The sequence below is a fragment of the Sceloporus undulatus genome, chromosome 5 (genome assembly GCF_019175285.1).
Source record: "Sceloporus undulatus isolate JIND9_A2432 ecotype Alabama chromosome 5, SceUnd_v1.1, whole genome shotgun sequence".
NCBI lineage: Eukaryota > Metazoa > Chordata > Lepidosauria > Squamata > Phrynosomatidae > Sceloporus > Sceloporus undulatus.
In genome coordinates this window covers 51,021,586-51,046,089 of record NC_056526.1, presented here as the reverse complement: position 1 = coordinate 51,046,089, position 24,504 = coordinate 51,021,586, and the positions used below count along the sequence as shown (strand labels likewise).

Below are 24,504 nucleotides of genomic sequence, written 5' to 3'. Positions count from 1 at the left end.
AAGTACTAAGGATGGCATTGATTGGTATACATGACACAATTGGAGATAAGGACTTGTCTATGCATTTTGGATTTGAGCAAAAAGCTATCACTGACTTCTGTGCCCTTGAAGATAGTGTGCTCTGGAGAAAGGTCAAGTGTAAATTGCATTGGACTATACCGTTTATAGTCCAATGAGTGTGAGAGCCATCATATTAGTTAGACCCAGTCAAATTATTTGTCTGTCTAACCCAGTATTGTCATCTCTGGCTGTTCCTGGTTTTTGAGAACCTTTCTTAAGGTGGAATGAGGACATTAGCGCAGTACAGAGTGCTCAAAAGAGGTGCCTCCCCCATGCCTCCCTTTGCTCTGCAGCAGTGCCACACAATTTGGTTGCTGCTGCGCTCCTGCGGAGCAAAGAGAGGCACTGGGGAGGCACCTCTTTTTGGCGCTCTGTACCACGCTAATGTCCTCATTCCACCTTGAGAAAGGTTTTATTATTCACTGCTTGTATTAAATCAGTTGGTCTGGAAATAAAGCATTGAGAGTTAAAAGGAAATTAAAATCCTTGAAAATATGGCCATGCTAGGTTTGGAATTTTATGGCTGTGATGGGTAGTTCAGTCTGAGAGTCCAAAATGTATTATTTCCAAGCCCTAGATCCTTTTTGATCTGGGTTTCTGTCTCAAACACAGTAGCATATCTTTACCACTCTCCATATCAATGATAGTCTTTCAGGTTTTCTTTAAGGGGAGGTCTATGTGTTCCCATAGTAACCTTCCCTGTTTGAAAAGTTTTCCAAGCAATTGCCACAGCTGGAGACTTGTTGTGAAATGCTTTCTGGAATAGTCAGTATCAGCTGTATAGAAATGTGATTCTGGAAGAGACTAATAGGAATTTGGAATGAATGTCAATTTAAGAATGAATGCTAAGGCACTGTTATCTTCATAAAATTTTTATCTTCCAACTGTGTGAATCTTAACTGGCTTCAGGGGATGCATTCCTACCTTAGGAAACTGAAAAGCAATATGAAAATCCTTGAAAATACTGTATGGCCATGCTAGGTGGGGAATTTTATGGCCATGGTGGAAGAGATCCTGGGTGTCCAAAAAGTAACATCTTCAAGCTCTAAATCCTTCTCTCTCTGGGTGGTACATTTCTTTCTGTCTCTTGCACACACTAGCAGATTCCCCCCCTCCCCCCGTCACCGATGGTGAGAAATGTGAAGGATCAATGTGTAATTGGTTTATGCGCTGCCCTATATGTGGATATAGCCAGCCCTAACATTAGGCCAAAGGAAGCAGCAATAGTAAATTTGGGATGCATGCAACGCAAAGGTAGACAGTTGTTTTTGAGTTATTATAACTGTACTTATAAATGCCAGGGAGAAGAAGAGGCTCTTGTGAGATTTTCTGTCTCAAATGCCAAAATAGCTTGTTGGCCTAAGGCACTAGCACCTTAGTTTGATGAGAAGCGAACATACTATTTGTTGCTATGTCTTAGGGGCAGTAAAATATTCAGACTGGCCTCAGGGACACCAGAACTGTTTTTAAGGCATGTGCATATGTATGTGTGTGTGTCAATACTGGCAGGAAAGTCATTATTAATTTGCCTATTTAAGTACACACAGGTACATTTTTAAATAATGAAAACATAGGATGAATTGCATTAAAATAATCACCGCCACCAACGGAAGCAGGGAACAATCTGTCGCGAAAACAATGGCAAAATAATAAATGAATGTTAGAAAACTGAGTAAATTAAATATATATATATATATGCAAAGGGATCTTGTAGCACCCTTGAGACTAAAGATGTTATCAGAAAGGGAAATTGGAAGTATAATCCAATGGCAATCTGAACACAATCATGGGGTTTAACGTTATTGCATGATAGACTACCACATGCAATTTTGGGCAATGAGAAGTCAGTCCGAATGCAATCATGGGGTTTTACTTTATTGCGTGAGAGGTGATCACACGCAATTTCGGACAATGGCAAGCTATTTTCAGGCAATGGGAAGTCAGTTCGAACGCAATTCGAATTCACATAAATTCACTGAACTAGCGAATTCACATGAATGCATTCTGGCCCCACTTTCTTTTCATTCAAAATTAAGAAAAATTCCTCCCACGTGATAAACTCCTAACTGAAAGAAAGATATGGGCACATATGATATGATATGATATGATATGGAAAGATATGAGCTTTCTTAAGCTTCAGTCTACTTCCTCAGATGCTTTTGATATCATCATCATTATACAGAGAGATCTGGTATCACCTTTGAAACTAACTGAAACAAAGACATTGGCAGCAAGGGCTTTCCTAGACTTCCTGAGATGCTTTGGTATTATCATTATCATTATTACTATTAGAATGATGATGATGATGATGATGATGATGATGATGATGTAGAGAGATCTTGCAGCCCCTTTGAGACTAACTAGAAGAAAGAGATGGGCAGCCTGAGCTCTCCCTGGGCCCCAGTCTCCTTCTTCATCTGCAGAACTAGTGTGGGGAGGAGAGAGGGTTATTATGCAACGCTGAAGTGAACCTTGGAGGCCCTAGTCTTGCCTCACATCCAAGAGGAGGAGGAGGAGGAGGAGGAGGAGGAGGAGGGCTGTTTTGGGCCAACAAGCATAAAGCCTGGGCTGGAGCTCAACAACAAACACTGAGGAGGAGAAGGAACTTGGGGCCAGGCAGCAGCAGGCGGGGAATGCAGCTGGGCTCTTCCTCTTGGCTAAAAACTCCAGGCCCCTTTCACTCCTCCTCCTGCTGCTGCTGCTACTCCTGCCAGGGGAGACATGAGCGCCCCTTGGAAGCGGGCGCTGTGGCCTGGACTCCTGGGCCTCTCCAGGCGCCTGAGCCGGGCTTGGAAGGCGGGCACCCGGCCCCCCTCTCGCCCTCTCCCCTCCTCCTCCTCCTCCGCCGAAGGGGGACTCTTTTGCCACTATGAGGCCGCTTTCAAGGCCTCGGTGGAGGAGCCCGAGAAGCTCTGGGCAGAGGCGTCTCGGGGCATCGACTGGCACAAGCCCTGGGCCACAGCCATGCAGAGGGAAGGGCCCCTCCGCGCCTCCTGGTGAGTGGCCTCCCAGCAGGGCTCATCATGGCCCTGGGAGCCCCTTCCACTTCCACCAGGGCTTTTGGGACTGCAACTCCCATCTGGTTGGTGGCTTTATTTTTTGGGCGGGGGGCTTATAGCAGAGGGACCAGATGTCCTCCTTTTCCAGGACATGTCCAGCTCTCTGTCCTGGAGTAATTCCAAAATGTCCTCCATTTGGCGCATAGGTCCTCTTTTTCCAGGACTTGCCCCACATGTCCAGCCTTCTCTCCAGGAGGAAGTCCAAAATGTCCTCCATTTGGAGCATAAGCTAAGAAGCATGAATTTATGTCTATATTACTGATTTTAGCTCCAGGTGACCAGAGGTCCTCCTTTTCCAGGACCTGCCCTACATGTCCAACTTTCTCTCCAGGAGGAATTCCAAAATGTTGTCCACTTTGAGAACGAATTTACTTTTCTATTTAGTGTTTTTGGTTTTGTAGTGTCCTACATTTTTCTTGGAACGCTTTCAGGTATAAAGAAGGGCAGCATGTGAAGAACCCAAAGTGGCGAGACTGTCATTGCACATATTCGGTGTAAAACACACTCAAGTCCATCTAACATCAAGCAGTCATAAAGAAAAGAAAAGTGTTTCCCAAAGTTTTGATCAGACCAATTGTGGTCAAGGACAGACTCAGGCAATGATTAAGCTAAACCAATATTTCACCTGTACTAGAACTTTACCCTTATTGGGACAAATTAGATAGGAAGGGGGTTACTTTTAACTGCATGCTGACATTTTGGCTTGATACTAATGCCATCTCAGGTTTTTTTTTAAAAGAGGTTTTAGTGTGGGATGGTTTGCATAAGACATTGGCTTCAGGCTGGAGTGTTCCAGGAAAAACATTTGGATTTTGTAAGAGAGACATTATTGGGGAAGGGCTCCAGGAATTTCTGCGTTCACAAAAGGGTGATGGGTGAGGGAGGGAGTGTGGATGCTGTCATGGGAATTGATGATGAGCCAAACTGATGGTTGAAGGCCATGCAACACTTTATATTTGTCTCCTGAAGATGTAATGAGGAGGATCAGGACTTTTTGGGCAGTGCTTAGAGAAATTACTTTTTAAAATTACAGTGGCCAAGAATCCCCCAGCCAAAAAAAGTAACTTTCCAAAGTTCTGCTTTTCAGCACATTATCTAAGGTATACCCTCCAAATGTCCTGATTTGGCAGGGATAATCCCAATTAATTCTTGCTTGTCCTGGTTTTTCTGGCTGCATTTAAAATGTCCCAGTTTCATTCCTCCCCCAACTTCCCTCTTTGTTCCCAAATTACTTAAACTGCTGAATTCAAAGTGGAAAAGGAGTTTGTATTTAACTCAGCCGGAGGGAGAGGCAAGGAGAGGAAAGAGTCTTGTCCTTCCCTGTAGGCTTAAAGAATAGCAAACTGCAGCAGCCTCTCCACATTTTTGTGTTCTTTCTCATTAATAACTTTTGCCATCTTGACCACACTCTGTGTTGCTTGACCACACATGCCCTGGTTTTTAATCTGAGAAATTTTGGAAGGTATGTCTGAGGACCAGGAAGAGATCAAAGATCTTGAACTAGAAGTATAATAGAATTATCTTTCTTGTTATAACTGAGCATCAGGTAGTAAATTTTCTAAAGCTAAGTACCTGAGGTGGTATGGAAACAGACTTTCTCCTGCTTGAAGAACCTTATGTCCTGCTTCAGTGAATGAAGGGAGAACTACTTTTAAATTCATTTTTACTTCCCACCCTTCTTTTTAGGTTTGTTGGGGGAGAGGTGAATATTTGTTATAACGCTGTAGATCGGCATGTTAAAAATGGACAAGGCGATCAGATTGCCATCATACATGACAGTCCTGTAACAAATACCAAAGAGTTTATAACATACAAAGAACTTCTTCATCAGGTATGTTTAATGGATTTTTTAAAATAAGCAAGATGGTGCAATAAAATTGGCCAAAATTATTATATTGGCCAATATCCAGTGTTGTTATTGCATTAGTGTAAATAGGGTAGTGTTGGTTAGAATCTGGTTATAGACTATGGCCCCATTCCCACTGGCCCAATTATTGTGGGTAGAACTGGGTAGATCCGAATGCCCCTCCCCCGAATCTCTCCGTTAGGAAGTGCCCACTAGATTTGAGGGGCATTTTAACCCGAATGTCTTATCAGGTTTAACTTGAAGGCGCCTGCTGTCAATCAAGCGATCGTCATAGGTGATGTTTGCAGGGGCATCGGAAGTGTGATTCCCTCCCTCCTTTTTTTAAAGATCCACAAAATGCCCCAAAGTGCGCACATTTTGTCAATTTAAAATCTCTCTCTCTCTCTCTCTCTGTGTGTGTGTGTGTGTGCGTGTTTGTGGGCATTTGGGTCAGTGCAGGTTATGATCTGCCCTTGGCCCCATTTTCAACCCCAAAGTGCAAATTAATGCATCCTGTATCCCCCACTCCTTGCCACCCCAGAATGCCTCTTACACATGTAATAATAATAATTTCCTCACCTCAGAAATGCCAGAAAAGGATGTGATTGTCATGCATTCTTTTTTGCTTTTAAAAGCAATTCAGGGCTACCCCTGAAGAGACAGTAGCAAAAGCATGTATCGTTTTGCCAATTGCCTAATTTACAAGAGCAACAAATGTTACATTCAAATTGTAGGATTGATTCGCAAAGGAAAAAAAGTCTAGCCCATTTGCAACATTTCCCCTTTGCTGGAAGCCAGCAAATAGAAGGGAAAGTGAACAAGCAGCTAGCCATGTTCTATCCATATATATCTGCCTCAAGAAAAAAAAATGCACATATTTTGTCAAAAATAATTTTAAAAAATAAAAAAGGGGGGAAGGTGCCTGGTGGGAGCTCTGTTTGTGCCCTGCCTTTGACCTGACCTGAACTGACCCTTTTCCTTCTGCTAGAGGAGCTTTGCCATTGCCTTCCACTGAGGCTGAGAGAGAGAGTGACCTGTCAGTTCCAACTGACCCATGGAATCAATTGGGAATAAAAGGGAAATCCAGGAACAAGAGGAAATGCAAGTAGAACAAGCAAGCACAAAAAAAATCATGCACATAAATTGTCAAAAGAGGCTGCTTCTGCTGCATCCATTTCCCTACATCCCCCAGCTTGGCCCCACAACCCTATTTCCCTGGGCAATCCTCCTCCTCCTCCTTCCTTCCGAGCCTCACCTCCCTCTGAGCAGCCCTGGCTCCTTCATCCTCCTCCTCCTGCTCCATTATAGGATGCTCTGCATGGCTCCCTTCTTCCCAGGGCTCCTTCCTCCTCCTCCTCCTCCTCCTCCTCCTCCTCCTCCATCATCACTTTCTCCACTCCCCCCGCCTCCCTCTTACAGCCCTTTGCAGCCCAAAAGTCACCCTGATTTCCCCTTTTGCCTCCTCTCAGCCTCCAGTCCTTTGGCTTTTTCCTCCTCCTCCTCTTCCTCCGCCTCCCCTCGGATGAGAGGAGGGAATGCTCTGACCTCTGCCCGCCCTCTGACCTTAATCCCTCCCTGAATTTGCCCCGAACATGATCGAGGGCAAGTTCATATTTCGCGGAACCCGGGTCTTTTGAGAAAGGACAGATTTTAGCCCAATTCTGGATACCCCGGGGTAAGGGGCATTTCCTTGTGCAAGCCTTGACATGGATTGTGACAGAATCGGGCCCAATATGAACTTCACGTGGAAGAATCGATTTCAAAACCTGTGTAAAAGGTAATGTGAATGGCCCCTGTGTGTGTATAGGGCTATATGTTAGTAAAAATCCAGATACACTCCAGTTCATTTTAAATTCACTGGGAAGTATTTCAGTGCTACAAACAAATGAACCTACACACTATCTGCTTGCACCAAGTATATTGTGCATTTTAGTTGGCCAATAAAGGTATCGCTGTTTGGTGGATTTTTGTTTGAATTTGCTAAATGGCCAACACAGCTACCCTGCATGTTTTCTACACACTGTCTGTCACTTTTGGTACAATCTGTATTGGTTCAGGTTGATTCAGTATGGTTACATTTATGTTATATACCCTGTTTTGTGTTGCTGTTGAACTTATTCTATTAACAGATTTCTCCTCTTCCTCCCATTTTCTCAGTATGTGCCATCATGATACTTCACAAAACAGAGTCAATCTCCCGCCATTTCAGTTATCCCCTCCCTTTCCATAGAAACATAATTGATAATGACTGCGAAACAGCAAGTTAAGAATTGAAAGAGCTCTGGGAGATTATCTGTAATTAACTTTATCAAGCTTTGAGCAAGAGATTTTGCAATGAATTTGCACTAAACAGACAGGAAAGCAAAAGCTCACATATAAAGTTTTGTATATGGCAAGTGGTGTTTGTATGATCAGTAGAAGAGCTGTATGCATGCAGATCAAACAAGCGAGCTGTGTTATGGTTTCTCTTTCTTTGTGTCTGATGGAATAGAGACTGTGGCTTTTTGCTTTCATGTATTTTTATATACAGTGTTACAGATATTTCCAGCCTGCATTTGGATTGTCTTCAAGTTCTGTTAATCATGTTTCAGTGGAGATAGGCTTCCAACTTTAGGCCAAGATCCAGAGAACCACAGGCTATTTCTTTGCACCCAAGGAAGTTTCATACACACACACACACACACACACACACACATTGGAAAAGTTGATGTGCTTTTGCAGTTATGCAAAGTGCTTTTGAAACTGAAGCATTTTCAAAAGCAGTATGTGACATGTCATGGGGATAGACTGTTCAAATGAAAGAAGCAAAATTTTCTGATGAAAATGCACTAGCCTTTGGATTAATCTAAACAACTATTTGAATTCTGGCTTTAGATCTAAAAGAGAATGTGGCTTCTACTTCCTGGGCAGTTAAATGTATCCTTGTCTTTTTAATAACATGATACAGTTCTATTTGCTTTCTTTCATGCAACAGCTCAATTATTACTATTTCGTAAAGGAGCTTGGAATTATAGAAATAGCTGTTGCTTTGGCAAAGATGCAGGTGTTTAGTGTCACACATTCATAATAGCACAGCTTGCATTACATTCTGCATCTTAGAGTCATTATTATTTAGCTTCACAGCATGCTTATTCTTGGCAGGAAGCATACTTTGCAAGTGCATAAATTATCATGTTAAACCAAACTATGGCTTGTGATTGTCATAGTTTAGGACCAAGCCATGGTTTGAACTTTGGAATATACAAGTCAATCATGGTTCAGAGCTGCTTTGTTGGCTTCTGTTTTCTGTCAGCTTAGCACTAAGTATGATTTGTCAGTTAAGTGAAGTATCCTGCCAAGTTGTTCTTTGGAAACCCACTTCAGACTATGGTTTCTGATTCTGGCTTGCTGACCAATTGCAAATAATAGCTTTATCTGTTGAGACTAAACCATGGTAAAGCTCATTAAACTTGGTTTGCTTTAATGCCTAAAGCTTATATGCAAAGAGGAAGTGTTAGCCTTCATCCTGGATTTTCTGAAAGTGAAGATTGTGAGGGCACCTTTTTCTTGGGATTTTTATCTTGCTGGAAATTTGGTTCCTTGTGGAGGCATTGAGTACTAGATGTGTTGATTTCCTTGTAAACTATTTAATTGAATCATAGAATCATAGACTCATAGATTTGGAAGAGTCCACAAGGGCCATCCAGTTGTCCCCCCTGCCATGCAGGAATGGTTATGTCAATAGTTCTTTTTAAAGTGTAATTAATAATTAACAAACTCATTTTATTATGCTGTGTTCTGCTTTGTGTGACACACGGCTAACAGAGAATGAAGTATAGAAATCTTAAAATCCATTAAAGTTAGTTGAATCTTTGTCCAACATAATATGAAGTAGGGTAGAATGATACCTCTAAATTATTTATGACCCATATCATGATCTGTTTATAGAATTGCATTTCAGGTTACACTTAACTCTGAAATTGTGCTGACGTTCATTATAAATACTGTTTTCCGTACAGCGTTCAGAACTGTGTATATTTATGTATTTTTAATGATTTGAATTTTCAAGAAAAGTTGTCATGTAATTTCAAACTGACTATGGCACTTTTAAAGTTAGTAAAGTAATAGAGGAAAATCTTTCACTTTTAATTACATGCTTTTTAGGAAAGTCAACCACGAAAATGATGTAAAGGTTAACTGTCAATGTGTGGCGTTGTGCCATATCTTTCGAGTATTGAAAATAACCTAAATTGTTACAGAGAGAGCAAGAGATCTTGTTAAATAACAATATTTGACAGGAGTGCATTTTAAAATGCCAGCTTTAAACAATGAACTTCTCCAAATCTCCTTTTTCTTTTCTTTTTTATATGTGATATTTTAATGCATCAGTAATGTGTTGAACATCTCCAGTTATGAAAGCGAACTCTTCAGCAAATAATTATTTCTTTATTGGGTTTTGCCTTTAAAAAATGACACTGAAGGTGACTCATAATAACAAATAAAAGAAGAATACAATTTCTTTTTTGAAAATGCAAGAGCAACTGTTAATATAAATTAAGCATAATTAAAATACAACACTAGGTTGGTAACAAGCCTCTTCCTCAACAGGCAGTGAATTGTCAAAGTCCTGCCCAAATAGAAGGAGCTTTATTTGCCAATGGAAGACCAACATGGAGAGGGCTAGCCTCGTCTCCTCTAGTACTGAGTTTTAGAGTGACTTTGTGAGATCCACCTGTCCCACCACTGCCACCAGATGTAAGTCCTCCATCTGTCTCACCACTGCGGCATGAAAATGAAGACCTTGCAGATGCCCTCATGATTCCTGTGCAGGACTTTATTTGCAGAATCCTACCACTCCTTGAACCACTGCTGCCATCACAGGCACTGTGTGTCTTAACTCATCCACACACCAATAATCCTACCTGACTCTAATTAACTCTGTCTCACATCTCTTTCATATACCTAACTTTAGCACTCATATCTCTCACTCTCTAAGCTTCATACAAACTAGCCTTTAGAAAAGCAGTCCTTCAAACATTCAGCCATGTCATACTCTCAGCCCTCCAAACAGATCCTTATCTTATTATACATCCTATACATCACACATATAATCATATTTTACCTTAATGTTTCTAATAAACATGAAAATAACCTTTTTTACAAGATTCCATTACTAGACAGATTTCCTTCTTATGTATGTGTAGTTTTCACAGATGCTACTGTAAAAGGAAAGGGAAAAAAAGCTTGGGGGGAATTGAGTGTGGGAAATTATTTGAGTTGATAATGCACTCTTAGGCATACTTACTTGAGTGTAACTTTTATGGAACTTAATGAGACTTCACGTCTGAATAAATGTGCATTGGATTGTGCTCAAATGCAGCAATTATGTACCCTGTTATATTCTGAGCAGATATGTAAAGAGTTCCACTGTAAGTAGCTTTTGGATTAAGTCACCCTAGGGTTTTTGTTTTGTTTTGTTTTGTTTTGTTTTGCTTTTTTAAGGTTTATATCCTAAAAAAGGGAGAGGGCTTTCTCAATGGATGCTCCCAGATTTTGAAACTCGCAACCTAGGAAGGCTAGGATGACTCCCTCCTTGCTGTCCTTTTATTGACAAGTAAAAATGTCTTTGTTCATTTTAGAAATGAGTTGACAGGGCTTTTAGTAGCATACCGTTTTGCAGCTCTTAATGTTTTCAGGGGATTAATTTTAGTTAGATTTAATTCAGTGGGTGTTTAACTGTATCTTAATAGTAACTTTCAGTATTTTTATTTATTTATTTATTTGTCAGTGTTCTAACTACCAGTAAGCTGTCTTGAGTCCCACTGTTGGATAAATAGGTGGGATATAAATGAGTGAATAATAATACTCCTCACTGGGAATCCCACAGTCCATAGGATAAAGTGGTCTCTGTCTCACTGCCCAGGGGAACGGAAGTCTGCAGATGGAAGTTTGATATTTGCAAATCTTGTTGTTGGAGAAGAAGGCTCTGTGTTGTCCTGATGGTGGTAGGAGCAAAAAAAGGAGGGCACCAGTTGAAGACCAAATCCAGAATGTGCTTACTGAGAAAGAAAATCTGTGTATGTTTGAGGTAGACATGGAAAAGAAGAGTCTTTAACAACAACAACAACAACAACAACAACAACAGCAACAACAACAGCCCCACCTTCCATCTGCTGGAATGAAGCTGTCTGACTGGGTTTAAGTTTAGTAGTTCATACAGCTCTGATTCTGCTTCTTCTACCTCCATAGGATTGCTTTCCTCACAGTTTTTCAGGCTTTGAACAACATTTTCCTCAAACTCTCCCTAATTTGTAACTTTTCTATAGTAGTAGAAATATGCAGAGTTGCTAATGGAATGGGTCTATTTTGTTGCCTCCTAAAACAGATACTGTATACATTTTTATTTCCAAACATATACACAACAAATTTATATTTTAAAAATGCCTCAGTTTCTCTTGTGCCACTGACTGGCATAAGGTGAAACCTTGTGGATTGAACTTTAATCTTAAATTGTGGATTAAGCTTTAATCTTAAAATAAAATACTGTGCACCCTATTAAAGTGAGGCTGCTTTCTGGTACTGTGAAGTGCAGAATGAAGATCAAAATAATGGTTCGTTTTATGCTGAACTACAGAAAATGCAGAAAATCTGCAATCAAAGCAGTTTTTTTTCTGTGTGTACTTATTAAAAATAAATATATTTGGATATCAGTTTTGCTAAATGTTCTTTCCCCATTCCCCACAAGCCCTCTCTGTTGGCTAGCTACAGCTATTACACTTGGCAGGAAAAGTACCATAGTCTCTTGATTCAGTAATGTAATAGTTCACTTACAGATTCTAACTGAAATGAAAAAAAAAAAGCTACATAGGAAGGAAAAAGTACATAATGAGCTTGCAGTAGGAAATAGTCATTGCAGGTTTAATCTCAGATTTTTGTAGCAAAACTGCCACCTTTAACATTTTATTTAACTCTGTTAGCACCTTGCTTCTCCTGATCCTGAGGGGGAGACTGATTAAGCTTTTCTATTTATATGCTTTTTAAAATCCTTAGGAGTGAGAAGGAATGTAATAAACATGAGTAAATTATTTACATGGGAATAACATTTACAATATGGTTGGTATAACTTGGGATGGGTTGCTTAGTTTCCAGCAGGTAATTTATGAACCACAATTTATAATAAAAGTAGTTCTGCTATGACTACCACATGTAAAGATTTATTCACATTAGTTTGCTGTGTATCTTAATATTTGTCTCTCCAAACTCTGACTGGTTAATAAAGCAAATACAATATTTATGAATTCCAAATTGTGTCATGTTTTCAATGTTCATACTGTTGGCATTGTAACATGATCCATGCTTATATGTATCTTAGGTTTTCAGTGACCACTCTTTTGCAGTATGAGAAGTGTTTACTGTTGGATTCCAGTTTTGCCAAGATGGAAATATCTATGCTGTAGTATGTTAGCTTGATTTGACCAATATATTTCAAAGGTCATGAGGGCTAAGGTCCAAAACACATGCAGAAATAATCCAGTTTGAGACTGTTTTAAGTGCCCTGGCTCAATGTCAGGTTATCCAGGGAATTGTAGGCCTCATTCCCACTACAAAATAAATCGGTTTTTGAGTCAAATCAACGATCACACTATTTGAGCCATGATTGAACCTACCCACTTCAGTTTAATCCACTTTGTGTTCACATTCAGCAATGGATCGATTCAATATGGAGTTGCCTCACAGGGGTGACCGTGCCACAGGGACCAAATCAAATAGGCAGTGCATTCACACTTGTGATGAATTGATTCATTTCAAAAGAAGTGGGGAATCCACAGATCTGGGAAAACTGATTTAAATGGGTTTAGCACTGTGCCCCCCTTGGCAAACTGCCAGAAATTTGGTGCAAGTGCAAACAAGGGCTATTTAAACCAGTTCAGATAGGTTTGAAAACCGATTTATTATGTAGTGGGAATGAGGCGTAGTTTATTGTGGCATCAGAGCTCTCTGACAGAGAAGGCTGATGTCACATAAAACTACAGTTTCCAGAATCCCCTAGCATTGAGCCAAGGCAGTTGGAGCAGTTCAGATTGAATTATTTCTGCAGTGTGTTATGGACCTCAGTCTTGTTGGATTCTCTTGTGACCCTCTAGATGTTGTTGTTTTACAGGTCCCAGCATTCTTCACCATTAACTGTCCAGAGTAGGGGCTACATCTACAGTTTGACATCACTTTAACTGTCATGGCCCCATCCTACAGAATCCTTGAAGCTGGAGTTTGGTGAGGCACCAGCAGTCTTTGACAGAGAAGGCTAAAGACCTTGTAAAACTACAGATCACAGGATTCTATAGAATGGAGCTACAGCACTTGAAGTGTTGTCAGACTGCATTATTTCTACTTTGTAGCCACATTCTAGGTGTTTTTGAAGTTGCATTCTTAGACATTGGCCAAAATCTGCTTGTTAGAACCAACCAGAGGAGTACCATTGAATCAGTCATATAAATGTTAGGTCATTATATAAATGCCACTGATTCTCTAACTGTTGGAACTAATAGTTTGCTTTAGTCCCTGATCTGTCTCCATATATTTAAAGTGTCAGTATTGCTGGAAGAGCTGTGTAATGTCCATCTTTCATGTACGTTCCTGGCTTCATAACATAAGTCGTGGCACTCTATCCACATATCCACAACCTGATGTCACATTTCAATTTGAATCTTATATAGGCAATGTGAATCTTCTGCATAGGGTATGGGGATATCGACAAACATGATATGATATATAATGGGACCAAATGAAGATTTTGGACATAATTTGTTAACTGTTTTGGGTACCTCCTGAACAAGCAGTTGGCATTTGTAGATTTCTCTGATGATACTCTGATGGCGAAACATCAGGAATAAACTCTTCTAGAACATGGCCACATAGCCCGAAAAACACAAAAAACCCCTCGGCATTTGCTTCTGTTTTGCTCTAGAATTTACATATATGAACTGATTTTGACATAATTTGATATTAACATTTACACAGACATTCTAATCATTTTCATGCAATTTTGTATTGATTGGCAAATGTATGCTTTTTGTGTGCTGAAAATTGCTGGTCTTGGTCTACTTTGCATGGATTTAAAAACAAATTTTAAGGATTATAAATGCTACACATTCTCATTCAAATTATAGGTAAAATTAACATCACCCTAGGTTGCAACATGAATTTCTTAGTAAAAAATCACATTTCATTTTGAATCTTGAACAGGCAATATGAATCTTCCCTAAAGGAAAATCTACAATACAGTGGTGCCTCGGGTTACAAAAATAATTCGTTCCGCGGCCGCTTTCGTAACCCGAAAAGCCTTCGTAAGCCGAAATGCCATAGGCGCTAATGGGGAAAAAGCCGCGGCTCTGCCGCAGCTCCATTTAAAATAGCGCCGGAGTTTTTTCGTAACCCGAAAAAAACTTTCGTAACCCGAAACAATAATTCCCTATGGGATTTTTTTCGTATCCCGAAAAAATTCGTAACCTGGGTATTTCGTATCCCGAGGTACCACTGTAGTTTCTTCCTCTCATACATGTTTTTTTCTTCAAACAAAGGCCATTTTTTCTGATGTTTTTATCTTCAACATCATAAAGCTTACTTTTTCTAGAACATGAACCTCAGGGCAATTCTAAAACTATATAGTTGACATTTAAAGTGTATCTTTTTAGAACTTTATATAGCTTTATACTTGATTGAGTGAAGTGTTTCCATATTGTAGATGTTGTATGTATGCTTTATTTGAGAAATGTTATTATACTTTAGAGTTCTTTGACTAGAATTAATATGAAATGAGGAGAAAATCCTGAAGTCAAGTAGTTGGCAAAGTCATCTTTTGCTACCTGGATTTGATATAATCTCATATTTTATAATATAATTTTATGAGAAGCAGGCCTTGTCGTATGAGCACTTATATATCTGTGGTTATTTTATACACATTTCTCTTACTTGCTGAAAACTACAGGCTGCCATATATGATAATCAAATGTTATACTGCACATTTTAAAGTAAAATGGTATAATAACTCATCAACTTTATTCCACTGTTTGAAAAAAATAAACCACCCACCTTTAGTCATAGTATTTTGATTAAAACTGACCTTTCACTGTTTCTTTTCACAGAATGAAGTTACAACCGTTAACATTCTGTTTGTCTCAGATTCCTTAATTTGAATGTCTGTTGACAAGTTGCCTCAATTTTTGTTTGGTTATTGTATCATTTAGATGACTTAAACCAATACATAACTGTCTGTGTCCAGATTTAGTCAAGTGCAGAGTAAACCCATTGAGTAGACCCAGATGTCGATAGGATCCAGGGTAGTCATGACTAATGTAAGTTCTGTTAGCATAATTTAAGGGTTAGTCTACATGTTTAAAATACTCCTCATTCCAGTTAAATAAAAATTTTTCCCCCCCCATTTGTTTTGCAAAATTTTTTTCCCCCCCCCCCCCCCCACAAAAAACCCCTCCTTAAACTTTGTGGGTTTTGCTGGAATATCCATTGAAATCTGCAGAAATGCATATTATTACATGTGGCTGCCAGTCTGCTTTGCTTGCATTCGGATGGCTGCATACTTTTGGCAGATGCAAATTTGTGTAGGAAAGCGAAGATAATTAACCATTATGGCTGCATACTTTTGGCAGATGCAAATTTGTGTAGGAAAGCGAAGATAATTAACCATTAATGCACATGTGTGAAAATGCGCACCAATTTACATGATACATTTATGTGTAGACTAGCCCTTAGTCTAGTTTTAAAACATTGAGTCTGCATATTGCACTAATTACTAGATGCATATTTATGCTATATTTTCTCCTTTTAATTATGAAATACTACAGTACTTATTCTGAAGCTCATTTTTAATAAGGTGCCTTTTGTAGTTAGCAATCTGAAACTTTTTTTTTAAAAAAAGGTGTAATAATAGTTTGTATTATTGTGCATAACTTTTACCTTTGCCTACTCAGGTCTCCAAGCTAGCTGGTGTCATGATGAGCCATGGCGTAAAGAAGGGGGACTGTGTGGTCATCTATATGCCAATGATTCCACAGACGATGTACACTATGCTGGCATGTGCGAGAATAGGAGCTATACACAGTCTCATTTTTGGTGGATTTGCTTCAAAAGAGCTTTCTAGTCGCATTGATCATGCCAAGGTAATATTTTTGTCCAGTTTTGGGATGAAATTAAGGGAGATCTTACAATGAAAGCTTGTAATTAGCCATTCTATCCTATGTTGGTTACTGAAGGAAGCTTGTGAATGGAATTTTTTAAAGTGATTAAGGGTATATCCAGAGGGAATTATAGTTTTATGAGACATTTGGCATTCTCTGTTGGTGTGGTTTGGTGCCACAACAAACTACAGTTCCCAGAATTCCATAACATTGAGCCATGGCAGTTAAAGTGGTGTGAAACTGGATTATTTCTGCAACGAAGATGTAATCTAACATAAGTTTGTGGGCATTCAGGCTAATATTGTTTTAATGATTTAGTAGCTTTATTAGACTTATTAGAAGAGAGTGTGCTCTCATCAGATATTTTTGCTAGCTCTTGATATGTGGTAAGCACCTCTCTCCTCAATCTGTAATGGGAATTTGCACACAAGAATTTTAAATTTGATTCTTAGTGCTCCTTTACAATGTGTGCAATTCATTTATGAAGCCTCTGCACTAAGCTGATTTATGTTGTATTTTTCTGTCATTAGATATGTTGCATATTTTTGTCTAGTTGTAGGTGGTAGTAAATTTCAAAGGTTGGTTCAGTATCTAATGTTTTTATTAACTAACTTCCCTTTATTATTCTGTTTGTTCATTCTTCTAATGAAAGACATAATTAAACACAACTGTTTATCCTGTCTTTTATTAGATTGCCTTTGGATACCACAGTAGATGAACAATATAGGGACTAATAATTTGTTATTTTTCTCTGTTTATTCTTTACATATGGTTTGGATTGGGAATTTTAATCTGCCAGCAGTAGCCTACCTCAGTGGACCTCTCAGAAAGCCACCAATAAAGGATGGTAGAGAGAGGTGATTTTGGTTCATTCCCTCTCATCTGTGGCCACCAAGTGCCACACCTCACAGTGTGCCAGTGCAGTGCCCAGTTTTCCAGAGAACTTGGAATATTAATGAAAGGGGCTTGGTAAATTCAGAGGACTGTGAATACTGATGGAAGAAAGGGAAAGTGGCAAATATCACCTTCTGTTCAGCCACTGGCTACGCTCTGCTGGATCAAAAGCTTCCTGGAGATGGAAGTATCCTTCTATTTGCAGAAAGGTTTTTTTTTTTGATCCAGTCCATAATATTCAGCTATCAAAATATTAACATAGAAGTGACTGAACAGTGTTCCCTGTTATGAACAGTGGTAAATCTTGATGTCTGGGCACTTATCATGACAGTCCATGTAACCAAACCTACAAGGAAATTCCAAAATATAGTTCTTCTTTCTACTCCCAGTGAGGAATACATTACCTCAGAGTCAAGAACCAGTTCTAGCAGTGTTCATTTCTACCACTAACAGGACTTTTGTAGAGCTAATGGGGCTTAACTGCACATTCAAGACCATCTCTCCCCAAAATATTTTACATTACAACACAGATATAATTGTGTATACAGTATACAGCCACTCTTATCCCAGAAAAATAATTATTTTCATGCTCTGCCCTAGAAAATATATGCAATGTATAATTTGCACTGTATGTTGAATTTTAAATAGCTTGGGGAATACTGTATAAACCTTCCATTGGTTATTATTATTTTTGCCTGGTTAGGTAAGCAGTGGTTAAAAAAACATTACTATAATAGGTTTACATCATATGACAAGTTGCCATACACTAAATAGTATTGTCTCTAGCTTTATATCTCTTAGAAAAGTCATCCCTTCAGTGGTTAAATACGTTTTAGTGTTTAAAAAGTGCTTGACATTTTTCCATATGATGGCAGTAAAAGACGGCCACCCAACTGAGCGGGCAGGCCGTGTTGCCGCCGGAGCGGCGACGCAGGATTGGTGGAGTGCCCCAGCATGCTTTGCTGGGGCGTGCTTGCTGGCGATTGGTTGCTGGGGAGGGAAAGGGAGGTACTTCCGCCTCTGAAAGGCCGCTCTAGGGGGCGGATAGTCCCTCTCTATGGTTGCCTTGGTCCTCCAGGGCGACCGATTGGTTCGGCTGCTCTGGGGGCGGGGCGACTCCCTTCCCAGCAACCCCCTGGGCATGGCCTATTTAGGCCCAGTTGCCCAGTGCACGGTGCCATTTGCTGCTTGGCTCTCCCACCCGCCCTCCGCCAGGGTGTTGGTGTTTGTCACAACTTTGGGGCGGCAGCAGAGGGTCTGGATCTGGTGGTCATGGTCTATATGGTTGCATAGCACTGTATCGGGAGTCCCTATGGGACACGGGAGCGATGAGGACATGCGTTGTGGCCATTGCGGGGGCCATAACGTGACACCGCTTCCCGGTGACTAGGGGATTTAATTTGAATGCAATCACTAGGTTGCATGGATATGAGAGGGCGTTCCATCAGCCCCTAGCTCATCCCGATATCTTGCTGATATATGACTGGCCAGTATCTTACAACAGCGGGTTGTACGATGATCCAAACCTCATGCTTTTGGCCAACCCTACCTTTTGGCTGCTGGTTTTGCGTGAATAAAGTTGTGGCCTTTCCTCCACATATGGCTCATGTCTTATTGTGGCTCCGCCCTCCCAGGCAATGCAGTTTTGACAATAAAATTTGAGTAGCTGGGACCATTTAATCTTCGTGAATTATCATCAGCAGATTTGTTTTCCTATATCCTTTTCAAATTAACCATACTAGCTCTCTTTCTTCAAATTGATTGATCTTTGGAATGAACCATTAAGATAATTTGCCAGTGTGTTTTTATGGACAAAGCACATGCTTTTAGAATCTGGAATATATTTCAGTTTCACAGAACTACAGTCTCCATTTCTGCATTAGAAGATTTCATATTTAATAAGGCTCCTTTAAAAACTGTGGTTTATATTAATTAAGTTTCTACTTATAGTTACAACTTGGAAAATGTAAGCTCATTTTAAAAATAAAAGGAATATATTCTTAGCTGATTTCAGTACTAAAATACTAAAAGTTGATACTGCGTTTAAATCAATAATAGGGAATGTGTCCCTCCAGAAGTTACTGGACTGAAGTTCCCATCAATCTTATCCAGCTGAGCCAGTGGTGACAAATCATAGAAATTTTAGTCGAGCAACATCTGAAAGTCACACATTTCCCAGCCCTGCTTTAAACAGGTGTTATTAGTATTTTATTGCAGTCTTTCAGTGCCTCTTTAGTTCAAAAGGAGTGCTCAATTTTCATTTTTTCACTCTATAATCACGTAAAAGAACACTTCTCTACCAAGAAAAATGTACTTGCAGTGAGAGAAAAGATATATTTTGTGTATGGATATTCTACAGTGGAATGGGCAGATGGGGAATCATTCTTGTTGTACATTGGGGTATAATATATGGGGGAAAGCTGGTACGACTAGCACTGAATTGTGATTTTCACTAATAAGGTTGGGAGCTGATTCAGATATGCGGATGTATGTGAACGAGAGGCAGAGTTTTTCGTTTTGGATCCCAATCTCAAAAGTAACCAGTAATCAAAAGTCTAGTCAATATTGTATGTTTCAGAAGTAGTATCTGAATTTTTATATACTAAATTTATTTTAGCCCAAACTGATTGTAACATCAACGTTTGGAATAGAACCTGGAAGAAAAGTTGAATATATACCACTTTTAGAAAAAGCCCTGGAGATGATAAAGCACCAGCCTGAAAGAGTTCTGATTTACAGCCGCCCTAACATGGTAGGCAAATAATTCTGCATGCATACTTGAACTTATTTTTCTTTTGATTTATATTTTCTCTGAATATTTTAAATGGAGTATTTCATTTTGTGCAACTTAAATGACATGTCATGATCTTTGTGGTGACCTCCTGCTCCTTTGGTAATTTAAAGTGTATAATTCTGTATGTTTCAATATAGTTGGAGAAGTTCCTGTGATTGAGAGAATAGATGTATTTGATGTCTCTGCCAGCAAGACTTGCTTCCTAAAAAGCTTTGTTTTGTTAAGTGAAATTTAAATGGTTGCAGGTTTTTTTCTTCTTCTCTTTTGTTGTTTAGGAGGCTGCCTCTCTGAAACCAGGACGTGATCTGGATTGGCATGAAGAAATAGCAAAAGCAAAGCCATGTGACTGCATCCCTGTGCTTTCAGACCATCCTCTTTATATTCTTTATACATCAGGAACAACTGGCACACCCAAGGTAGATGGTACATTTCAGCATAAGTGTCTGTAACCAAATTATTTTCTATTCCACATGAGGGAGTATTCAATTAAAAGGCAGAAAATGTTTTCCCTGCTTAGTGCTCATACAAGATTGAGTATTATTGAAGCTGGCTTTAACTGTATTTCATTGCCTGACATTACTTTTAATGCTTGTAATACTTTGTATATGGATATTTGATTTGGATTCCCTCCTCGGCATGGAATTGTTCCCAGCCTTAAGTTGTTTGTTGTATGATATGTACACTAAGGAGTCTAGCCTGATCTATTGTGTCTCTGATCTTCAGATTTCATGCATTCCCCTAGATGACACTGCACAACTTTTGGGCTTTGGAAAACATCAAATAACTTGGCGGTTTTGTAGTAATGGTACATGGATGAGCACAGTGAAACAAACTGTGTGAAGAAATAACAAACAGTAGAGAGAATCTCATAAATAAAAATGAAGCAAAAATGAAGCATATGTGTTGGATAGGGTAGGCAAGAATGAGCAAGAATGACAGGAAAGTATTTTCTCTACCATGACTATATCTGCAAAGAACTATCCATTGAAGTTATTTTGAGTCATTATGGAATGTTTACACTTCGGCCCACAATAGCAGAACCTAGATCACACATTAGCCCTCTGTGAACAATTTGCTAACCACTTTCCAGATAAAATCACTCAGATCCATTTGACTCGGATCTATAGTTAATATCAACCTCTTACAGATTCTTGCTTGTGCAATGTTAATGGTAGTTTTCAACTCAACCTCTGAGGATATGAATAGGATCCTTGGAGAAGTGAGACACCACACATGTGCTAGATCTTTGCCCTTCCTAGCTTATCAAAGAAGCTATGGGGGGAATGGCTGGGTGGATGATGGGAATGTGTAATGTCTGTCTAACAAGCCATGGTTCCCACATGCCTAAAGGATGCAGCTATAAGGGCCATGTTAAAAAAGGCCTCCCTAGATTCCACTCTATTAAATAATTACTGGCTAGTATCCAGTACTCCATTTCTGGGCAAGGTACTGGAGCATGTGATGGTTCCTGAATGAGATGGCTTCAGGCCTGATTATGGGACAGAAACAACTTTGGTCACCATGGAATTGGACAAGGTCTCTTGGTTCTTCTGGACCTCTCAGTGGCATTCAATTCAAATGACCATAGTATCCTTCTGGGTCACCTCTCTGGAATGGAATTTGGAAGATGCTGTTCTCAATACACTTTGTTCCTTCCTGGAAGAGCAAACCCCAAAGGTGATGCTTGGCCATTGGCCTGTCTGGTCCCACAGGATTCTGTTTTGTCCTCCATGCTATTTAACATGTATATGAAACCGCTGGGAGAGGTTGTTCAGGGTTTGGGGATTTGGTGTCATCGATATGCTGATGATACCAAGCTCTGTCTCTTCTTTCCAACTCAATCAAAGGAAATTGAGTTCTAAACCAATGTCATTTAGTAATGGACTGGCTGAAGGGAAATAAGTTGAAACTTAATCCAGAGAAGTTACAGGTGCTCCTGGTCAGTTGGTTAGGAAGATTAGGGAACAGAAATTTAGCCTGGTTTATTGTTTGAACAAAGGCCACTTCAGTGTCTAAAGCGACCTGAGGAGACTTTATAAATAATAATAATAATAATAATAATAATAATAATAATAATAATAATAATACATTTTATTTATAGACCGCTATTCCGCAATGATCATAGCGGTGTACAGTACAAAAATGCAATGCAATACAATACAATACAATCTCTCTCCCTCAAGATGGTGGCTGAAGGGAGGGCTTTTCTTCTTCCAGGCAGGCCTGCCTCTCTCTCCCTCAAGATGGTGGCAGATTCACCACTGACTTTTGTGTGTGTGTGTGTGTGTGTGTATGTGTGTGTATTCTAAAAGTAAAGTACAGTTCAGGAGATTTGAAGACAGGGCGTATCGTGTCCCATAGGAGGCCACTGTCCTTTCCAACCTTTTAAAGTTGCTGATCCCCCCTTTAGTTAGAGCATTTTGAGATGTCTTCTGCAAAGATTCTGGAGATAATTGAGGAAGTAACATGCATTGTTTGCATGCATCCAAGTGACTTTTAGCACATTATCTGGAGTATCAACCACATTCTGAAAAGTAAGACTTTTTACTTGAAAATAAAGGTTCCTACATCTCTTCGCCGCAGAGAGAAGCTGCAAAAATGAAGCCACATCTGGAATGCTTAAAGGCTCCTAGTGGAAAAGATGCTAATTGCTTCTGCAAGTGAAATTATGGAAATGTTAATTTTCCTTATGGGAGATAATTTCAGTACATCTTTATTTGTCAATAATCTTAATTTTAAATTGCTTCTCACTTAGGGTGTTGTTAGACCAACAGGTGGCTATGCAGTTATGCTAAACTGGACCATGTCAGCTATATATGGCCTTCAGCCTAAAGAGGTAATTTCCATTTATATTCTAGTTCATAATTATGAAAAAACAGTGTTTATATCTTTTCTATACTTGTTTTTGTTTCTGTTTTAGGTCTGGTGGGCAGCATCTGATTTAGGGTGGGTAGTTGGCCATTCTTATATATGTTATGGACCTCTTCTGCATGGGAATACAACAGTTTTGTATGAGGTAACTGCTAAATTTAATGTTTTTTCCTTAACTGTAAGTACGTTTGAGAGATGAAGAAGTTGTCAAAACTACCACAAAATACGTGCCCTGCTCTTATTCTCTTTATCAAGGTTTTAGTATTACTTTTCTTTGGAAGTCTCACATGTAGTTGTAAGAACTTGGCTTCTCTCCTTCAGACTTTAGGACAAGGGGGAGGAATTTTAAGATAATTTTTGTGTGTGTCAGTGTGTTTGTGTGTGTATGAGTGAGTGCGTGAAAGAGAGAATGAGAGACAATGAAAGAGAAAGAATATATATTTAATAATAATAATAATAATAATAATAATAATAATAATAATAATAATTTATTTATATTTCCCGCTTCTCCCTTCAGATCGAAGCGGGATTACAACAGTAGAAACATCATAAAATTCATAGATAATACAAAATACATCAATCAAAATAAAAAATAAAATAAAAAGGGGAAGAGTTGTTATAGTGTTGTTCACAGTTGTAAGAATGGAGTCATCATATTCAGATGTTCAGAATCGGATTAGAGGAGATCCATTGGATAGGCCCACCGGAAGAGATCCGTCTTCAATGCCCTCTTGAAGGCTTCTAAAGAAGGTGTAAGACGGATCTCTTCTGGTAAGTTGTTGCAAAGTCTAGGGGCCATCGCAGAAAACATTTTACAAGAGGTGGTTTTCAACCGGGTTTTGGGTTGTTCTAATATTTTTGTGCCAGATGTCCTGAGAGTGCGGTGCAGATTATGTAGGGAAAGGCGTTCCTTTAAGTAACTCGGGCCCAGGCCATGTAGGGCTTTATAGGTAATAACCAACACTTTGTATTGCGCCCGGAAGCTACCCGGCAGGCAATGTAGAAATTTCAGCAATGGTGTAATGTGTTCTGATCTCAGTGTCTTGGTGATCAGTCTGGCTGCAGCATTCTGAATCAGTTGGAGCTTCCGAACTTGGTACAAAGGTAGCCCCATGTAGAACGCATTACAGAAATCTAAACGAGAAGTTACCAGTCCATGTACTACTGTTTCAAGGTCCCCCTGAGCCAGGTAAGGACACAGTTGGCGTATCAGCCGAAGCTGATACCATGCACTCCTGGCTATCACCTCCACCTGAGATGTCAACTGTAGAGACGAGTCCAGGAGCACTCCCAAACTGAAATTTCCCAAACTCCCAAATTTGAATTACATCCTCTAATTGTGATTGATGTATAAGTGACACCACCATAGTCTACCCCGCAGACATCACAAGGGATTGGCCCTAGGTTTTAGGTTTTGGCTACGTAATTTCAGGACATAGTTATGTGGGAACAACAGTTGGTTGTTAAATGGTCATGACACCTCCATCAGTTGGAGGAGCCAACTGGAATCCACTTAGTAGCATTCTATTTATTTGATTTAGATCTGAGGTAAAATCTTTGTTCCCTCTATGTGATTAACCTGCAGCAAGTCCTTGATTATATGCTTCTTCTTCCCCTCTCTTGCTCTTTTGCGTGTCAGAAAATCAGACTGGAACTTTTACTTCTGATTTTTAACAGACCTCAAATTTTCATTGCATTTTATCAAAATTGGGGACCTGTGATTTGTTTGAACTTCATCTAGGGGAAACAAACCAGGATCAAGCTGTAATGTCTGACCCTTGTTTCCATTTTTAAAATTTCTTAATACAA

General features: G+C 39.5%; 1 protein-coding gene and 1 long non-coding RNA gene across 11 annotated transcripts in view; both read left to right on the top strand.

Annotated features, from left to right (window-relative positions):
* Positions 1 to 2,624: 2,624 nt before the first annotated feature.
* ACSS3 (acyl-CoA synthetase short chain family member 3) overlaps positions 2,625 to 24,504 on the top strand; it is a 61,938-nt gene continuing 40,058 nt past the window's right edge. For 5 of the 10 annotated variants that reach the window (XR_006104198.1, XR_006104199.1, XR_006104196.1 and 2 more), the window contains exons 1-7: positions 2,637 to 3,056; positions 4,806 to 4,950; positions 15,930 to 16,118; positions 19,648 to 19,782; positions 20,100 to 20,240; positions 22,580 to 22,660; positions 22,745 to 22,840. Coding sequence is in view for 5 of the 10 variants with exons in the window: in XM_042469742.1 (XP_042325676.1) it covers positions 2,782 to 3,056; positions 4,806 to 4,950; positions 15,930 to 16,118; positions 19,648 to 19,782; positions 20,100 to 20,240; positions 22,580 to 22,660; positions 22,745 to 22,840 (1,062 nt within the window). In the remaining 5 variants the exon portion in view is untranslated. Of the gene's footprint in view, positions 3,057 to 4,805; positions 4,951 to 15,929; positions 16,119 to 19,647; positions 19,783 to 20,099; positions 20,241 to 22,579; positions 22,661 to 22,744; positions 22,841 to 24,504 lie in introns of those variants that run through there. The other 5 variants (XR_006104200.1, XM_042469744.1, XM_042469743.1 and 2 more) reach the window with 5 other exon arrangements.
* LOC121931754 lies at positions 6,655 to 12,249 on the top strand. The gene is made up of 2 exons (XR_006104201.1): positions 6,655 to 9,699; positions 10,868 to 12,249. It is a non-coding gene; the product is annotated as an uncharacterized LOC121931754 (long non-coding RNA).